We start from the raw sequence: 12,518 nt of genomic DNA on the forward strand, positions 1-12,518 counted from the left end.
GAAAATAAACAGAGTTTATTAGTGAGGCCCTGGAGAGGCAGGCTGGCTTTCTTACCAGAGAGGAGCCATAAAGAAAATGTCAGAGAGAAATGTGATCATTTGAGGTCATTAAATGGCTCCTATGGCTGCAGAATGGGTCATCACAACCATCGACAATTACAACAATTATATCAGACTGTAACATCAATGATGTCATTTAATATATTTTTGGGAGAAATATACATGATCGTCTAGGTAATTTAGCATATCATAAGCTCTATAAGACGAGCCATGGCACATCAGGGTCAGGTTTGTCCTGTCCAATTTTTTTTTTTGGATAACTGGCAGACCACAAAAAAAGGGCATGTCCCTGACACTGGACTCTGAGTGGTTTGCCGGAGAAAAGGGCTGAAGTACCATGGTGACTCCAGTTCCGTTTGGGCTGCTGGAACCGGGGGAACAGTGGAACCCCTCCTGACATGGCCCAGTAGGTTCCGATTGACCCGGCAGGGCACAGAACATCCCTACAAACAAACAAACAAACAAACAAACAAACAAACAAGCGTGCTGTACGGAATGGAATCTGACGCAGGAGCCAACTCCCTTAGTGCTCTACGTAATGGAATGGAGAGATGTGCTGAGCTCCAGGCTGTGCAAATAAGGATTTATGCTGCTTAGAGCTAGCTGTATGTTAGATGTGTGTGATAACTCATAAACATGATTTGAAAAGATCTCACCAGTGGGACACAACAGGCAGTCCCCTGGGCTTGTTGCCCCTGGGAGGGGCATCAGTGTTCCTGGAGGACAAGGGAACTGCTGGGCCAAGGAGGTACCAGGGGGGCAGAAGTGACCAGCAGGGCAAATCTCAGGCTGCACTACCCCCTCTCCTGGTCAGGGAGGCATCGTGGGAATGTGTTACAGACGGTGGTTTACAGTTATGATGTCATTATGATGTTATTGTTGATTGTTGACAACAACACCCACCCTGACAGAAGAATCCTGCCAAACAGGATGTACAGTTGCCACGGTGACTGTTTCCCGGTGCTGAGGAGAATGTTCCGGTCTCACAGGCGAAGGGGGTGTGGGACCCCCTGGGGCAATAGAACCCTGCAGGGCACAGAACAGCCTCCTGGCTGGTGGAACCCCCACTGCAGTAGAATCCTGGAGAACACTCTCCTGGCACATATCAAAGTTGGAACATCAGAACATTCTAATAGGATTCAATGTTTACAGTACATATATGAGCAGAACACATGTTAAAAATAAGAAATAATTAGAAATCAGAAAAGAACAGTTATAAGTTGGAGAACCCTAGGTTGAAGAACAGCCTGTTTATTCACAGTAAAGACATTCTAATATGAGTCATCAGCTAGCAGACAGCTGCCATTGAACTCTTAGTAGTTCTCAGCTCTCAGCAGCTAACACACTGAACTCTCCCGGAACATGGATCAGTCATGGATCAATACAGGAACATCCTCTGCCTCTCCCGGCTGCCCCAGTGAGTGTTGTCAGTGTGTGTGTGAGCGATTGGCTGCGATGGGGCTGCAGTGTGAACGCTTTGCTCTTATGGATTATTAAAGGGCAGACAGCTGGGCCGCCTCAACAGGAGAGGAGGCCACAAATAGCCCAGCCGCAGCCAGAGCCTCTTCTCACTCTCAGCAGACGGCTTCTGATTAGCACCACCAGTAAATGATTAATGTGTGAGCCTGAATGTGTTTATAATGGGGGTGGTGGTGGGGGGCGGTGGTTACCTGCTAGGACCCCCTCCTGGCAGAAGGCCCCTGGGGGGCAAAGGGAGCCGGTGGTGTTGTCCGTGGGGTTGGGTACCACTGCCCGGGCGTGGCACAGGAAGCCTGGAGCACAGCGGCCTGAGGGGCGGGTGAGGCCGTCTGAGCCGCAGAAATGCCCCACGGGGCAAACTGAGCACTCTTCTGCAGAGAGGGGCAATTAGAGGAGGGGGGGGGGGTATTTCATCCACCAGAGGAGGACACATTGATTGATAAATGAAGCTTAATGACATTAGTGGGAGGACTTTCCATACTGGAGAATAGTTACTCAGGCCTGCAGGTCAGATTATATCCAGATCATTTCAGTTTATGCACGGAAGTTCTTTAGCCAGCTCATATTATTTCCAGATATATAAGCTTGTTAAAGAGCCTTCCGTGCATAAACCGCATTGCTTCCTAAAGCCAGTGGAGGTCATTTACTGTATGACTTTTCTAAACATAGCCCATCAAAACATCTGATGTGAGTTTTTAACATCTACAGCCAGTTTCCTGTAAATAGATTGAACCAAGTCCTTGTTTAAAAGCTTGTTTTCGATGGAGATGTTCATTAGTTTCCTTTCAGTCTAGGACTAGGCTTAATCAATGCAGATATTCATTAAAGTTTTTCTTTTAGTATAGGACTGGCTTAACCCATATGCAGAACAGCAGTCCTAGGTGTGTATTAGCTTAAAGGTGGCTAACCGCTCTTCTCCTAACTGCCTCCTCTTGTGTACATTATATTACATTAGGCTACATTTGGCTGACGCATTTTTAGCCAAAGCAACTTGCAACATAGTAAACAGTTTAAAGCTTTTAAAACAATTCTCTCAACAATTCTAGAACAATTTAAAACAATTTAAAAAGGTAGAGTACAATAAGAAAAGGTCCATCAGTGAGTGCTGTTTTGTGTAACAGGTGACTGATAAGTGGTACTCAGTTGGTAAGTACACTGTTGACCTTAACCTCTGGTCTCTAATTGGCCTGACCCTTGACCCTTAACCCTTACCTGCCCTGCTAAGGCCCTCTGAGCTGCTGAATGTGCCCCTGGGGCAGGGCACAGGGCTGTCCTGAGGGGCATCACCAGGGCAGAAATACCCCCGCGGGCAGGGCAGAGGGGTAATCACCCCACCCGCCTCCTGAAGAGTGGGGGGGCAGTAGAATCTTGCAGGACAGGGTTTACATTCCGTCTGCCCCATCTGGTCCTGGAACCAGCCTATTGTCAGGAGCACAGTCACTCATAAACAACCATGTTGGTTGTTGACATGTCAAAATGTTGAAATGTCAACAATACTCAGCACCAGCACACGCTTAAAAACTAAGTAATCACTCCAGACTGGTAAACAACAGTGTGTGTGTGTGTGTGTGTGTCAGGGTTTCCGTTGTCCGGTAATTACCGGACATTGGGCGAAAAAAAAATGAAATGTCCGACAAAATTAAATCTCTCCGGTCAAATTGTCCGATTGAAATTGGCTAATAATCCCGTCCCCTAACGCAATCTGAATTTGAGAATAACCCTTAATACGTAGGCCTAAGCCTATATTATACGTCCTCTGGCTATGTTTTTAAATGAACAGGCTCTACCGTTTGAAAGTTATTAAACAACACGCATAACCTATGCTGCATTTCAAATAGGAAGCGCACGCTTAAGACGTCCATGTTAAACAACAAACAAATGAGAGGCGGTTCAAACATGGCCAGGCCCAGGCAGACTAGCCTTAAACGTTTTTTCAGAGGCCAGACGCGATGGATGATGATAAATTGGTAACGTCTGAAGCCTCAGATGTCCGGTCAACTCCACCACCACCAGATAAAAAGCAGAAGTGTCGGGCGTATCTGTCGGAATCTGTGACATTGGAAGTGGAGTTGCGGGGGGTGCGGCCGCTCCAAGACACTGTCATTCTCCGTGTACATTGGACATGCAAAGTGTTCTTTACCCAAAGCATACAGTAGGTTTATGCGTTCTCTGTCTATGATCTGCAGGGTTAGGGCCTCCTCGACGAGGGGATTACTGGTCCGCGGATAATTTCTGGCACAATTAAACGGTATCATTGAACCGCGGCCGAAAGAAAAAGAAACTAAACATTTCCCAGAATAGGAAACATTTCTTAATTTATTGTTATCAAATAAAGAGGCATAGCATTAGGGGGTAGTGGTGTGAGCGCTCATTCTTGTGCACATCTGTGCAAGTTAAACAGTCACCACTGAGATAACGTGGGTAGCACCAACAAACAGCCTTTTTAAAACAACGAACGAAGCGGACTCTTGCTGTCCATGAAAAGATACTGGCTAGATCTTGTTAGGCATGTTTAAGTTAGGCTAATGAACATGTTGCATTCTATACAGATTATGTAATTCTTTAAGCTACATAGCCTGTTTCCAGTTTTCCTCAGTTTGACTAATTAAGAAGGGATAATAGGATATTTGACCGGCATATTATCAAAATGTCCGGAAAACGAAACCTCTGCCGGTCACTTTGACCGGCACCATTTTTTTCTAGCGGAAACTCTGGTGTGTGTGTGTGTGTGTGTGTGTGTGTGTGTGTGTGTGTGTGTGTATGTGTGTGTGTGTGTGTGTGTGTGTGTGTGTGTGTGTGTGTGTGTGTGTGTGTGTGTGTGTGTGTGTGTGTGTGTGTGTGTGTGTGTGTGCGTGCGTGTGTGTGTGTGTGTGTGTTTGTGTGTGTGTGTGTGTGAGTGGGATGAGTTCCGTGGGGGCAGCTGCATAACTAGCCCTGAGCTTTCGCTCTCTCTGAGCCAGCGATAAACAGCAGGCCACAGTCATTATGAGCAACCTGACCCTGCTGTTCCCATTTGCCACAGTGCAACATGACCTCACTCAGATGTGTGTGTGTGTGTGTGTGTGTGTTTATGTGTTTATGTGTATGTAAGTGTCTGTGTGTGTGTATATATATGTGTGTGTTTGTGTGTGTGTACGTGTGTTTGTCTGAGCTCTGTGACCTGTACTCGTCTGGGTGATTACCTGCAGGGCAGAACGCACAGTCCTCTCTCCTCCTCCCGCCCTGCAGGTCTCTGTGTGTGCCAGCTGGGCAGGCGCTGGGCACAATGGTGCCGTTCTCACAGTAGTGCCCAGATGGGCACCGGCCCCCGTATCCCTCTGCCACAGGGGCCATGTCTGGAGAGCCCTCCAGACAGAAGAAGCCTGCACACACACACACACACACACACACACACACACACACAAACACAGTGAGAGTCAGTTGTCATCATTAGCACACTGTGAGAATATGAAACTTCCCTTCTCACCGTCTCACACTCCCAAACGAACTCCCTTTAAATAGCATAACCGCGAGAACAGGGGACAGTGGGAGAGACACACACGCACGCAGATGGACTCAGTTCTACATGTTAGCAGACACATATCTCAAAGACACGCACACACACACGCACGCAGACGGAATCAGTTCTACATGTTAGCAGACACATATCTCAAAGACACAGATAGAATCATTTCTACATGTTAGCAGACACATATCTCAAAGACACAGCCAGAATCAGTTCTTCTAATTAGCAGACACATATCTCAAAGACACAGACGGAATCAGTTCTACATGTTAGCAGACACATATCTCAAAGACACAGATAGAATCATTTCTACATGTTAGCAGACACGTATCTCAGACACAGCCAGAATCAGTTCTTCTCATTAGCAGACACATCTCAAAGAGACAGGTAGAATCAGCTCCACACTATGCTTTTTAAATGCCATCACACCACAGTCTGCATCAGTTTACTGTTTCTATGTCACCTGAGAGGCAGGGTCCGCTCACAGCCGTCAGCCCCGGTTCTGCGCAGTAGAACCCTGGAGAACATCGCTGGCACTCAGACTGCTCACTGAGTCCGGTTCTCTCACTGCAAACACAGTAAGGGTTTATTCTGAGGGTCAGTTCCTTATTCTACGAGTGGGTCTCCCACCTCACATCAACCCATCAACAACAAGACACTTGGGACAGCCTCAGTTTTCCCTCCCTTTCGGACACATCTAGAGAGGCCTTGATGGGAGCCAGCTGAGTTGCCTGAGTCAGGATCTGCTGGGGGGCATTTCACTGTGTCGAGTTGTGTTGAGTGGCAGAGTTGAGAGTTCAAGATAGCTGTATAGTCTGGTATTTGATGTCTGTGAGTTGATTTTACCTGAAGGTGCCTTTTGGACATGGCACAGCGGAGTAACTCTGCGTTGGGCAGTAGAATCCTAGGGGGCAGATGGCACCTGTGACGCTGTCCGTCGGGGCAGGAGTGGCAGCACCGCTGATGCACAGGAAGCCGGGGTCACAGGGGCCAGAAGGGGAGGCATTTCCTGTGGGGCAACATCCAATATTTACTCAGGACCCACCCACCCCAATGTATAAGTAATAAGTATATATACTCTATATACTCTTTTGATCCCGTGAGGGAAATTTAGTCTTTGCATTTATCCCAATCCGTAAATTAGTGAAACACGCTCAGCACACAATGAGCACACAGTGAGGTGAAGTACACACTAATCCCGGTGCAGTGAGCTGCCTGCAACAACAGCGGCGCTCGGGGAGCAGTGAGAGGTTAGGTGCCTTGCTCAAGGGCACTTCAGCCGTGCCTACTGGTCAGGGTTCGAACCGGCAACCCTCCGGTTACATGTCTGAAGCACAAACAAGTAGGCCACTTGGCTGCCCCCAGTGTGTGTGTGTGTGTGTGTGTACCTCCGCCTCTGCAAAACATCCCCTGGTCACACGGAGTGCAATCCAATACATCAGTCAAGCCTGAGTGGTTCCCATAGCTACCGGGAGGGCATGGGCTGGGCGTGACCGCCCCAATGGGGCAGTAGAATCCTGCTGCACACGGGTCAGGCTGGGCAGAACCTACAGCAGTGGATCAATACTGTAATAAGTACTGGAGTCAGGGAAAGGAATCTAGGCAGTGACTAATCCAAGTGCGAGAGTGTGTGTGTGTGTGTGTGTGTATCTGAGTGTGTGTTAGTGTGTGTGCCTGAGTCTCTCTGTGACTCATCCAAGTGTATGTGTGTGTGTGTGTGTGTGTGTGTGTGTTGGTGACTCATCCGAGTGTGAGTGTGTGTGTGTCTGTGTGTGTCTGTGTGAGTCTGTGTCTGTATCTGTGTGTGTCTGTGTGTGTGTGTGGGTCAATGACGTGTCTGAGTCCATTACTTTGGTTTAAACTAATTCAAAAGATTCATAACAAGCATCAATTTATGCTATAAAACCTGTATAATTCGCTAACATATTTCCTGTTTATCATAACAATTATATATATTTTATGTTTTGTCATCTCAAACCCTCATAATGTCAGGTTTAAAGCATTCTATGAACCGCATTCATAGAACGTTTATTTTGAATTGAAGAGGGAAAAGAGTAAACAGTACAGTTTACATGACAGGTGGTACAACCGATGCAACCGACGCAAAACTAAGAAAAAGTTATTTTAATATAAAAGTCTTTATTGCATTGGAAAATTGAATGGATAAACTTGCCAGCAAAGTCAAAAGGTTATATGGGTGTCCAAGAAAAGGTGGCGCAACCGCATCGTCAGGTGGTGCAACCAGGTAAAATACTAATTTAAACAAAGAAATAGTAGATTTACATGTAAGTGAAGAAATGGTTGAAAAATGTGTACTGTACCTAATTATTCTATCAAACAATATACTTTTTTCATTTGGAAAAAAAAGTATTTATTCACACGTAAAGTTTGATGTTGGGAAACCAAAATACCCGCCATCTACAATAAAGTATTCATAAGTTACTTTTAATATCAAGGTCAACTACAAAATAGTAATATGTTAAACACTGTAGACACTCTGAGGTATACTTACAAAAAAAACAAGTGTGGATTTAGAAACTTTTAGTTGCGCCACCTGACATTTTTTGGGTGGTGAAATTGCAAATACAGTCTAAAAATGTATTAAAATCCTGGTAAATGTTCCGCAGCCATTAAGACTTGTTTAGACAGTCTTACAACTTCAATAAAAAGCATTCTGTCCATTTTTAAATATTATTTTGAAAACACATTTAAAAGCCTTATTTGTCAATGACCCATGTGTGTGTGTGTGTGTGTGTGTGTGTGTGTGAGAGAGAGAGCGTGTGTGTGTCTGACCTATGTGTGGACAGTAATAGCCTGCAGGGCAGAGCACACACTCTGACTGTCCCTCCACCGGCTGGTAGCGGCCAGCGGAACACGGCGTCTCTCTGACGCTTCCCTGAAAGAGAAAATAAAACACAGATGGATGTGCTGCTGTACAAGAACCATTAGAGTACCATAAAGCAACCATTAGAGTACCATAAAGGAACCATTAGAGTACTATAAAGTACCAGTAATCATATGAGGCTTTAGATCACATAGACCTCATCTTGCATGATTGAACTTGCTTTTTGCGTAATTCTACAAATCTGAGTTTCACATTCTGAAAAGTGAAATCCAATTACTCTGCATCAGGCTGTGAGTGTGACCTCTGTTGACCCCCCATACACACACACACAGACACACACACATAGATTTCTCCAATTAAAAATCCGTCAGCTCCCTCAGGTAGCTCTTGTGTTCCAGTTTCCAGTGTGTGTGTGTGTGTGTGTGGGGGGGGGGGGGGGGGGGGGGTTGGGGGTCAGCAGAGATCACACTCACAGCCTGATGCAGAGTAATTGGATTTCACTTTTCATAATGTGAAACTCAGATTTGTAGAATCAACGGAGATTAGAGAACAGCCTGATTCAAAGTAGTTGAATTTCACTTTTTGCAACGTGAAACTCAGATTTGAGAGTGTGTGTGTGTGTGTGACAATAGTCCCTTCACATTTTATGAATCAAAAATAAAAAAAAAACCCCACCTCCCTACAGAAATGCCCTTTTCTGCACACGTGCTGTAGTGGGGTGGGTGTGCTCTGCCCCCCGGGACAGAAATACCCCTCGGAACACACACCAGTGGGCGCTGCCAGGCCAGCGCTGCCACAGAAATACCCCGGGGGGCAGGAGAAGCAGTCCTCCTCAGACGCGCCGCCAGTAGAACCTACAGAGCAGAAACACGGACCAGACCAGAGTAAACATCCCTTTATAAACCCATTTCACAACATAACTACACTTCACTTTATAAACAAACATCACTTTATAAACCCATTTCACTACATAAATACACTTCACTTTATAAACCCATTTCACTACATAAATACACTTCACTTTATAAACCCATTTCACTACATAAATACACTTCACTTTATAAACAAACTTTACTTCATAAGCAAACATCACTTTATAAACAGCATGTCTACTGTAAAAGCAGGGTCTGATAGTTGAGGTGAGGGGAAAAGGAAACAGTTTTAAGCAAATGTAAGGTAGAAATGGAAAAATAATCAAAAACACATTATGGATAACTGATGAGAAATGAATTGATGTACCAGTAAATTCCACTTGTAAAACTGAAGGGAATATTGGTGCTCTCACCCTTGGCGGTGCCAGGGGGGCAGGGCTGGGGGTGAGAGGTGCCAGCGGGGCAGTAGTGGCCTGGCGGGCAGGGGGTGGGAGCAGGATCAGAGGTGCCCCCGGGGCAATAGAATCCAGCCTCACAGGGACCCGAGGGAATCTGCAGCCCATTGGTGCTGCAGTACAAGCCCGCATCACAGGGCAGGGGCAGAGAAGAGCCTGCGGGGCAGTAGAACCCTGGGGCAAAAGAGTTTGGGGTACCACTCTACATTAGAATATAAACTATACACACACTCTCAATGTACCATTCTATAAAAATATGACAATATGAGTGATACACTTCATTCGAACGCTGCACAATTCAACAAGAATATGAAAGCTTACCTTTGGGACATGTAGCGCCTCTGAAGTTAGCACAGCCGTCCTCTGCATACCGAAGGGGTGATTCCGGAGCATCCTCCATGAGAACCACCTGTCCGCCACCCACTGGAGCCCAGCTCTCCCCACGGCCTTCATCACAGGAAGTAAATCATCACCATCACTACACTGCATATACTGGAGCATGTTACAGGGCTGTGTGAGTGTGTGTGTGTTGTGTGTTGTGTGTGTGTGTGTGTGTGTGTGTGTGTGTGTGTGTGTGTGTGTGTGTGTGTGTATGTGTGTGTGTGTGTGTGTGTGTCTAATGTTAGATACATTAGCTTCATTAGTTATAGCTGTGAGAATTGGTTTAGCCTCAAGGAAGGCCCCAAATGAAGGGGTACCTGGAGTATGGTGGGGGTATGTTGTGTTGTGGCCGGAGCAACAGATGCTGTAGTCTGATTGGCTGTGCGGTGGGAGGAGGTGACAGAAGCAAAGCAGCTGTGAGGCGCTGGCTTGGGGCTCAGGTGAGTCTGACGCACCAGTGCAGTAGTAACCAGGGGAACAGGGACCTGCAACAGGAAACAGGAAGTTAGGCACGCTGTCTGAAGCAGCACTGACAGCTAGCCAGCTCATCTCTGATGTACCCCCTATGGGAGGCTCTGAGGCTAATAAGGCTTCACCTGGAGTTAGCATTCCATTGATCCCCATTCATTTTGGCATCACTTAACAGCGAATAACTTTACATCTGAAGCATTTTAAGCCTTTATATCAACCATTTCTATTTCCAGATAATTACAACATTGTGTGACTGCCGTCATAACCTCGTATCTCACTTTACGGCTCTGTAATAAACTTTTTTTCGAAATCGATGCTAAAATGATGTTATGAACATTCGACTTTCAGACGCATATGAGAAAAGTAACCGTAGTCTCTGGATAAGAAATTCGAAGGCAGTCTAAGTGAAAGTCCACTGGTAAGCTGTTTAGGAAAGCATTGCTCGCTACTCCCACCCCCTCCCTCCCATGCAAAACTCTCTTAAACACGCATTTCGTTGATTATTGGCTGGAACACTGTTTGTTATGTTTCTTGGTGCAGGTTGCACCAGTTTGTTTTTGTTGCTGTTTGCGAAGCCTAGGCTGTCTAGAGACCACGATGTTTTGTGTGTTCAGGGGACAGACAGCTAGCGGATAGTGAGGAGATGTTTGCTGTATGTGACAAAAAATGCTTTAGCCTAAAAAAAGTGTGACATCGCTTAGAGCACCTTTAAGTGATGTTTTGTTGGGTTGGCACTACATCGGAACAAATCACCTACCAAAAGCTGCACTCGAACTCGGATCACTCTACACGTTATCAATTTTCTTAGCGCAACATTGACACTCCATATCTTTTACTTTTCTGTGGTGATTTTACACAAAAATGTCATCTATTTACGTCTTTTTTTGACATGAAAGTGACTCTGCCTGGAAAGGTAATTCTGTCTGATTTATTCACTGTTGTTTCACCTGAGGGCTGGGGGGAGCCTGGGGACAGGCAGTACGCCCCCGGTGGACAAGGAGAGCACTGCAGGCGAGACTCTGCCCCTCGATTTGAGAAGAATGTTCCCACAGGGCAGGGCAGGGGGGCACTACAGTGCTGGGGGCAAAAGTGACCAGCGGGGCAAATATCCCCAAACGACTGCGAGATCGGGGCAGGATCTGTGGCTCCAGAGCTACAGAAGTACCCTAAGGAAGAAGAAAAAAGAAGGGAGCAGAGAAGAGATGGGAACAGAAGAGAAGAAAAGAAAGGAGAGGAGAGGATAGAAAAAGAGTCACTTGGAAGTTCAGTCAATTCAAAAATCCTAAAAATATACCTTTCCACAGTCTTAAAACATGGAAGTTCTTCATGATGTTAATACACACTGCATGAAATGGATGGTTGGGGCTAGTTGGGGCTAGTTAGGTGTGGTTGGGGCTGGTTGGCTGGGGGTCTGACCTGGCCGGCAGGGTCCAGAGGGGTGGGTGAGGGCGCTGGAGTTGCAGAAGAGGCCGGGGGGGCACGGAGAGCAGCCTTGCGGGCTCTGCAGACCCGGCGACACCCCCACAGTCCCAACTGGGCAGGGCCAGGGCTTATAAGCTCCCTCTGGACAGAAGAAACCTGCACACACACACACACACACACACACACACACACACACACACACACATGCGTGAGCGAAACCCACACAGCAGCCAGCACAGCCAGTGGGCTGCTATCCAAAGAGAGGGGCCTGAAACTGAGTCCCCAGTTAGGTTCTAATTTCTGAACATGTGTGATGCAAAGTGTGGGCACCTGCTGGGCATGTGTGTATGTTTGTGTGTGTGTGTGTGTGTGTGTGTGTGTGTGTGTGTGTGTGTGTGTGTGTGTGTGTGTGTGTGTGTGCATGTGTATCTGTATGCTGAAGTGTGGCCATCCGCTGGGCATGTGTGTGTGTGTGTGTGTGTGTGTGTGTGTGTGTGTGCATGTTCAGTGCGTGCTGAAATGTGGGCACCTGCTGGGCATGGTCTACAGCTGGCCTTGGCAGGCTCTGGCTGGTAGCTGCCTGGTGGACAGACGGAGGGCTTGGCACTACCATACGGACATGACTGACCGGGTCGACACTGGCGATCTGGCCAGAGGGAGAGATTAACACACACACACACACACACACACACACACAGACACACACACACACACAGGGAGAAAAGAGGACAGAGAGCAGCAATCAGACAACTATAAATAACCGTGAGCAATCATATCTCATGGCAACCTATCAGTCATTCTGGCAACAGCAGGCTTCCAGAAGGCAGCACACACAGTAGGTCTGCCCATAGGAGGACAGGGATCACTCAACCCAGCATGCACGCATACACACACACACACACATACACACACACACACACACACACACACACACATAAACAGACAGACACACTTGCACATGCTTTTATTTGGTCCTTAACACAGACACAGACAGACACACACACACACACACACACACATACACACAG

The 12,518-nt window shown here is 46.8% G+C and overlaps 2 protein-coding genes across 2 annotated transcripts; both read right to left on the reverse strand.

Annotated features, from left to right (window-relative positions):
• Positions 1–712: 712 nt before the first annotated feature.
• Positions 713–4,872, reverse strand: LOC143131473 (uncharacterized). Its single transcript, XM_076291126.1, has 5 exons — positions 4,722–4,872; positions 2,752–2,958; positions 1,731–1,910; positions 1,048–1,155; positions 713–792 (listed from the first exon to the last, which is right to left on the reverse strand). Exons 1-5 carry the CDS (start codon positions 4,870–4,872, stop codon positions 713–715), a joined length of 726 nt encoding a protein of 241 aa, XP_076147241.1.
• A 3,470-nt stretch (positions 4,873–8,342) lies between these two features.
• LOC143131474 (uncharacterized) lies at positions 8,343–12,030 on the reverse strand. The gene is made up of 8 exons (XM_076291127.1): positions 12,024–12,030; positions 11,485–11,646; positions 11,016–11,234; positions 9,915–10,082; positions 9,538–9,663; positions 9,175–9,390; positions 8,657–8,743; positions 8,343–8,365 (listed from the first exon to the last, which is right to left on the reverse strand). Exons 1-8 carry the CDS (start codon positions 12,028–12,030, stop codon positions 8,343–8,345), a joined length of 1,008 nt encoding a protein of 335 aa, XP_076147242.1.
• Between the last annotated feature and the right edge of the window lie 488 nt (positions 12,031–12,518).

This window comes from Alosa pseudoharengus, unplaced genomic scaffold, assembly GCF_046254945.1.
Source record: "Alosa pseudoharengus isolate Yale_2024_CS ecotype anadromous, Long Island Sound unplaced genomic scaffold, YU_APseudo_1.1 YU_APseudo_1.1_scf_18, whole genome shotgun sequence".
NCBI classification, from domain to species: domain Eukaryota; kingdom Metazoa; phylum Chordata; class Actinopteri; order Clupeiformes; family Clupeidae; genus Alosa; species Alosa pseudoharengus.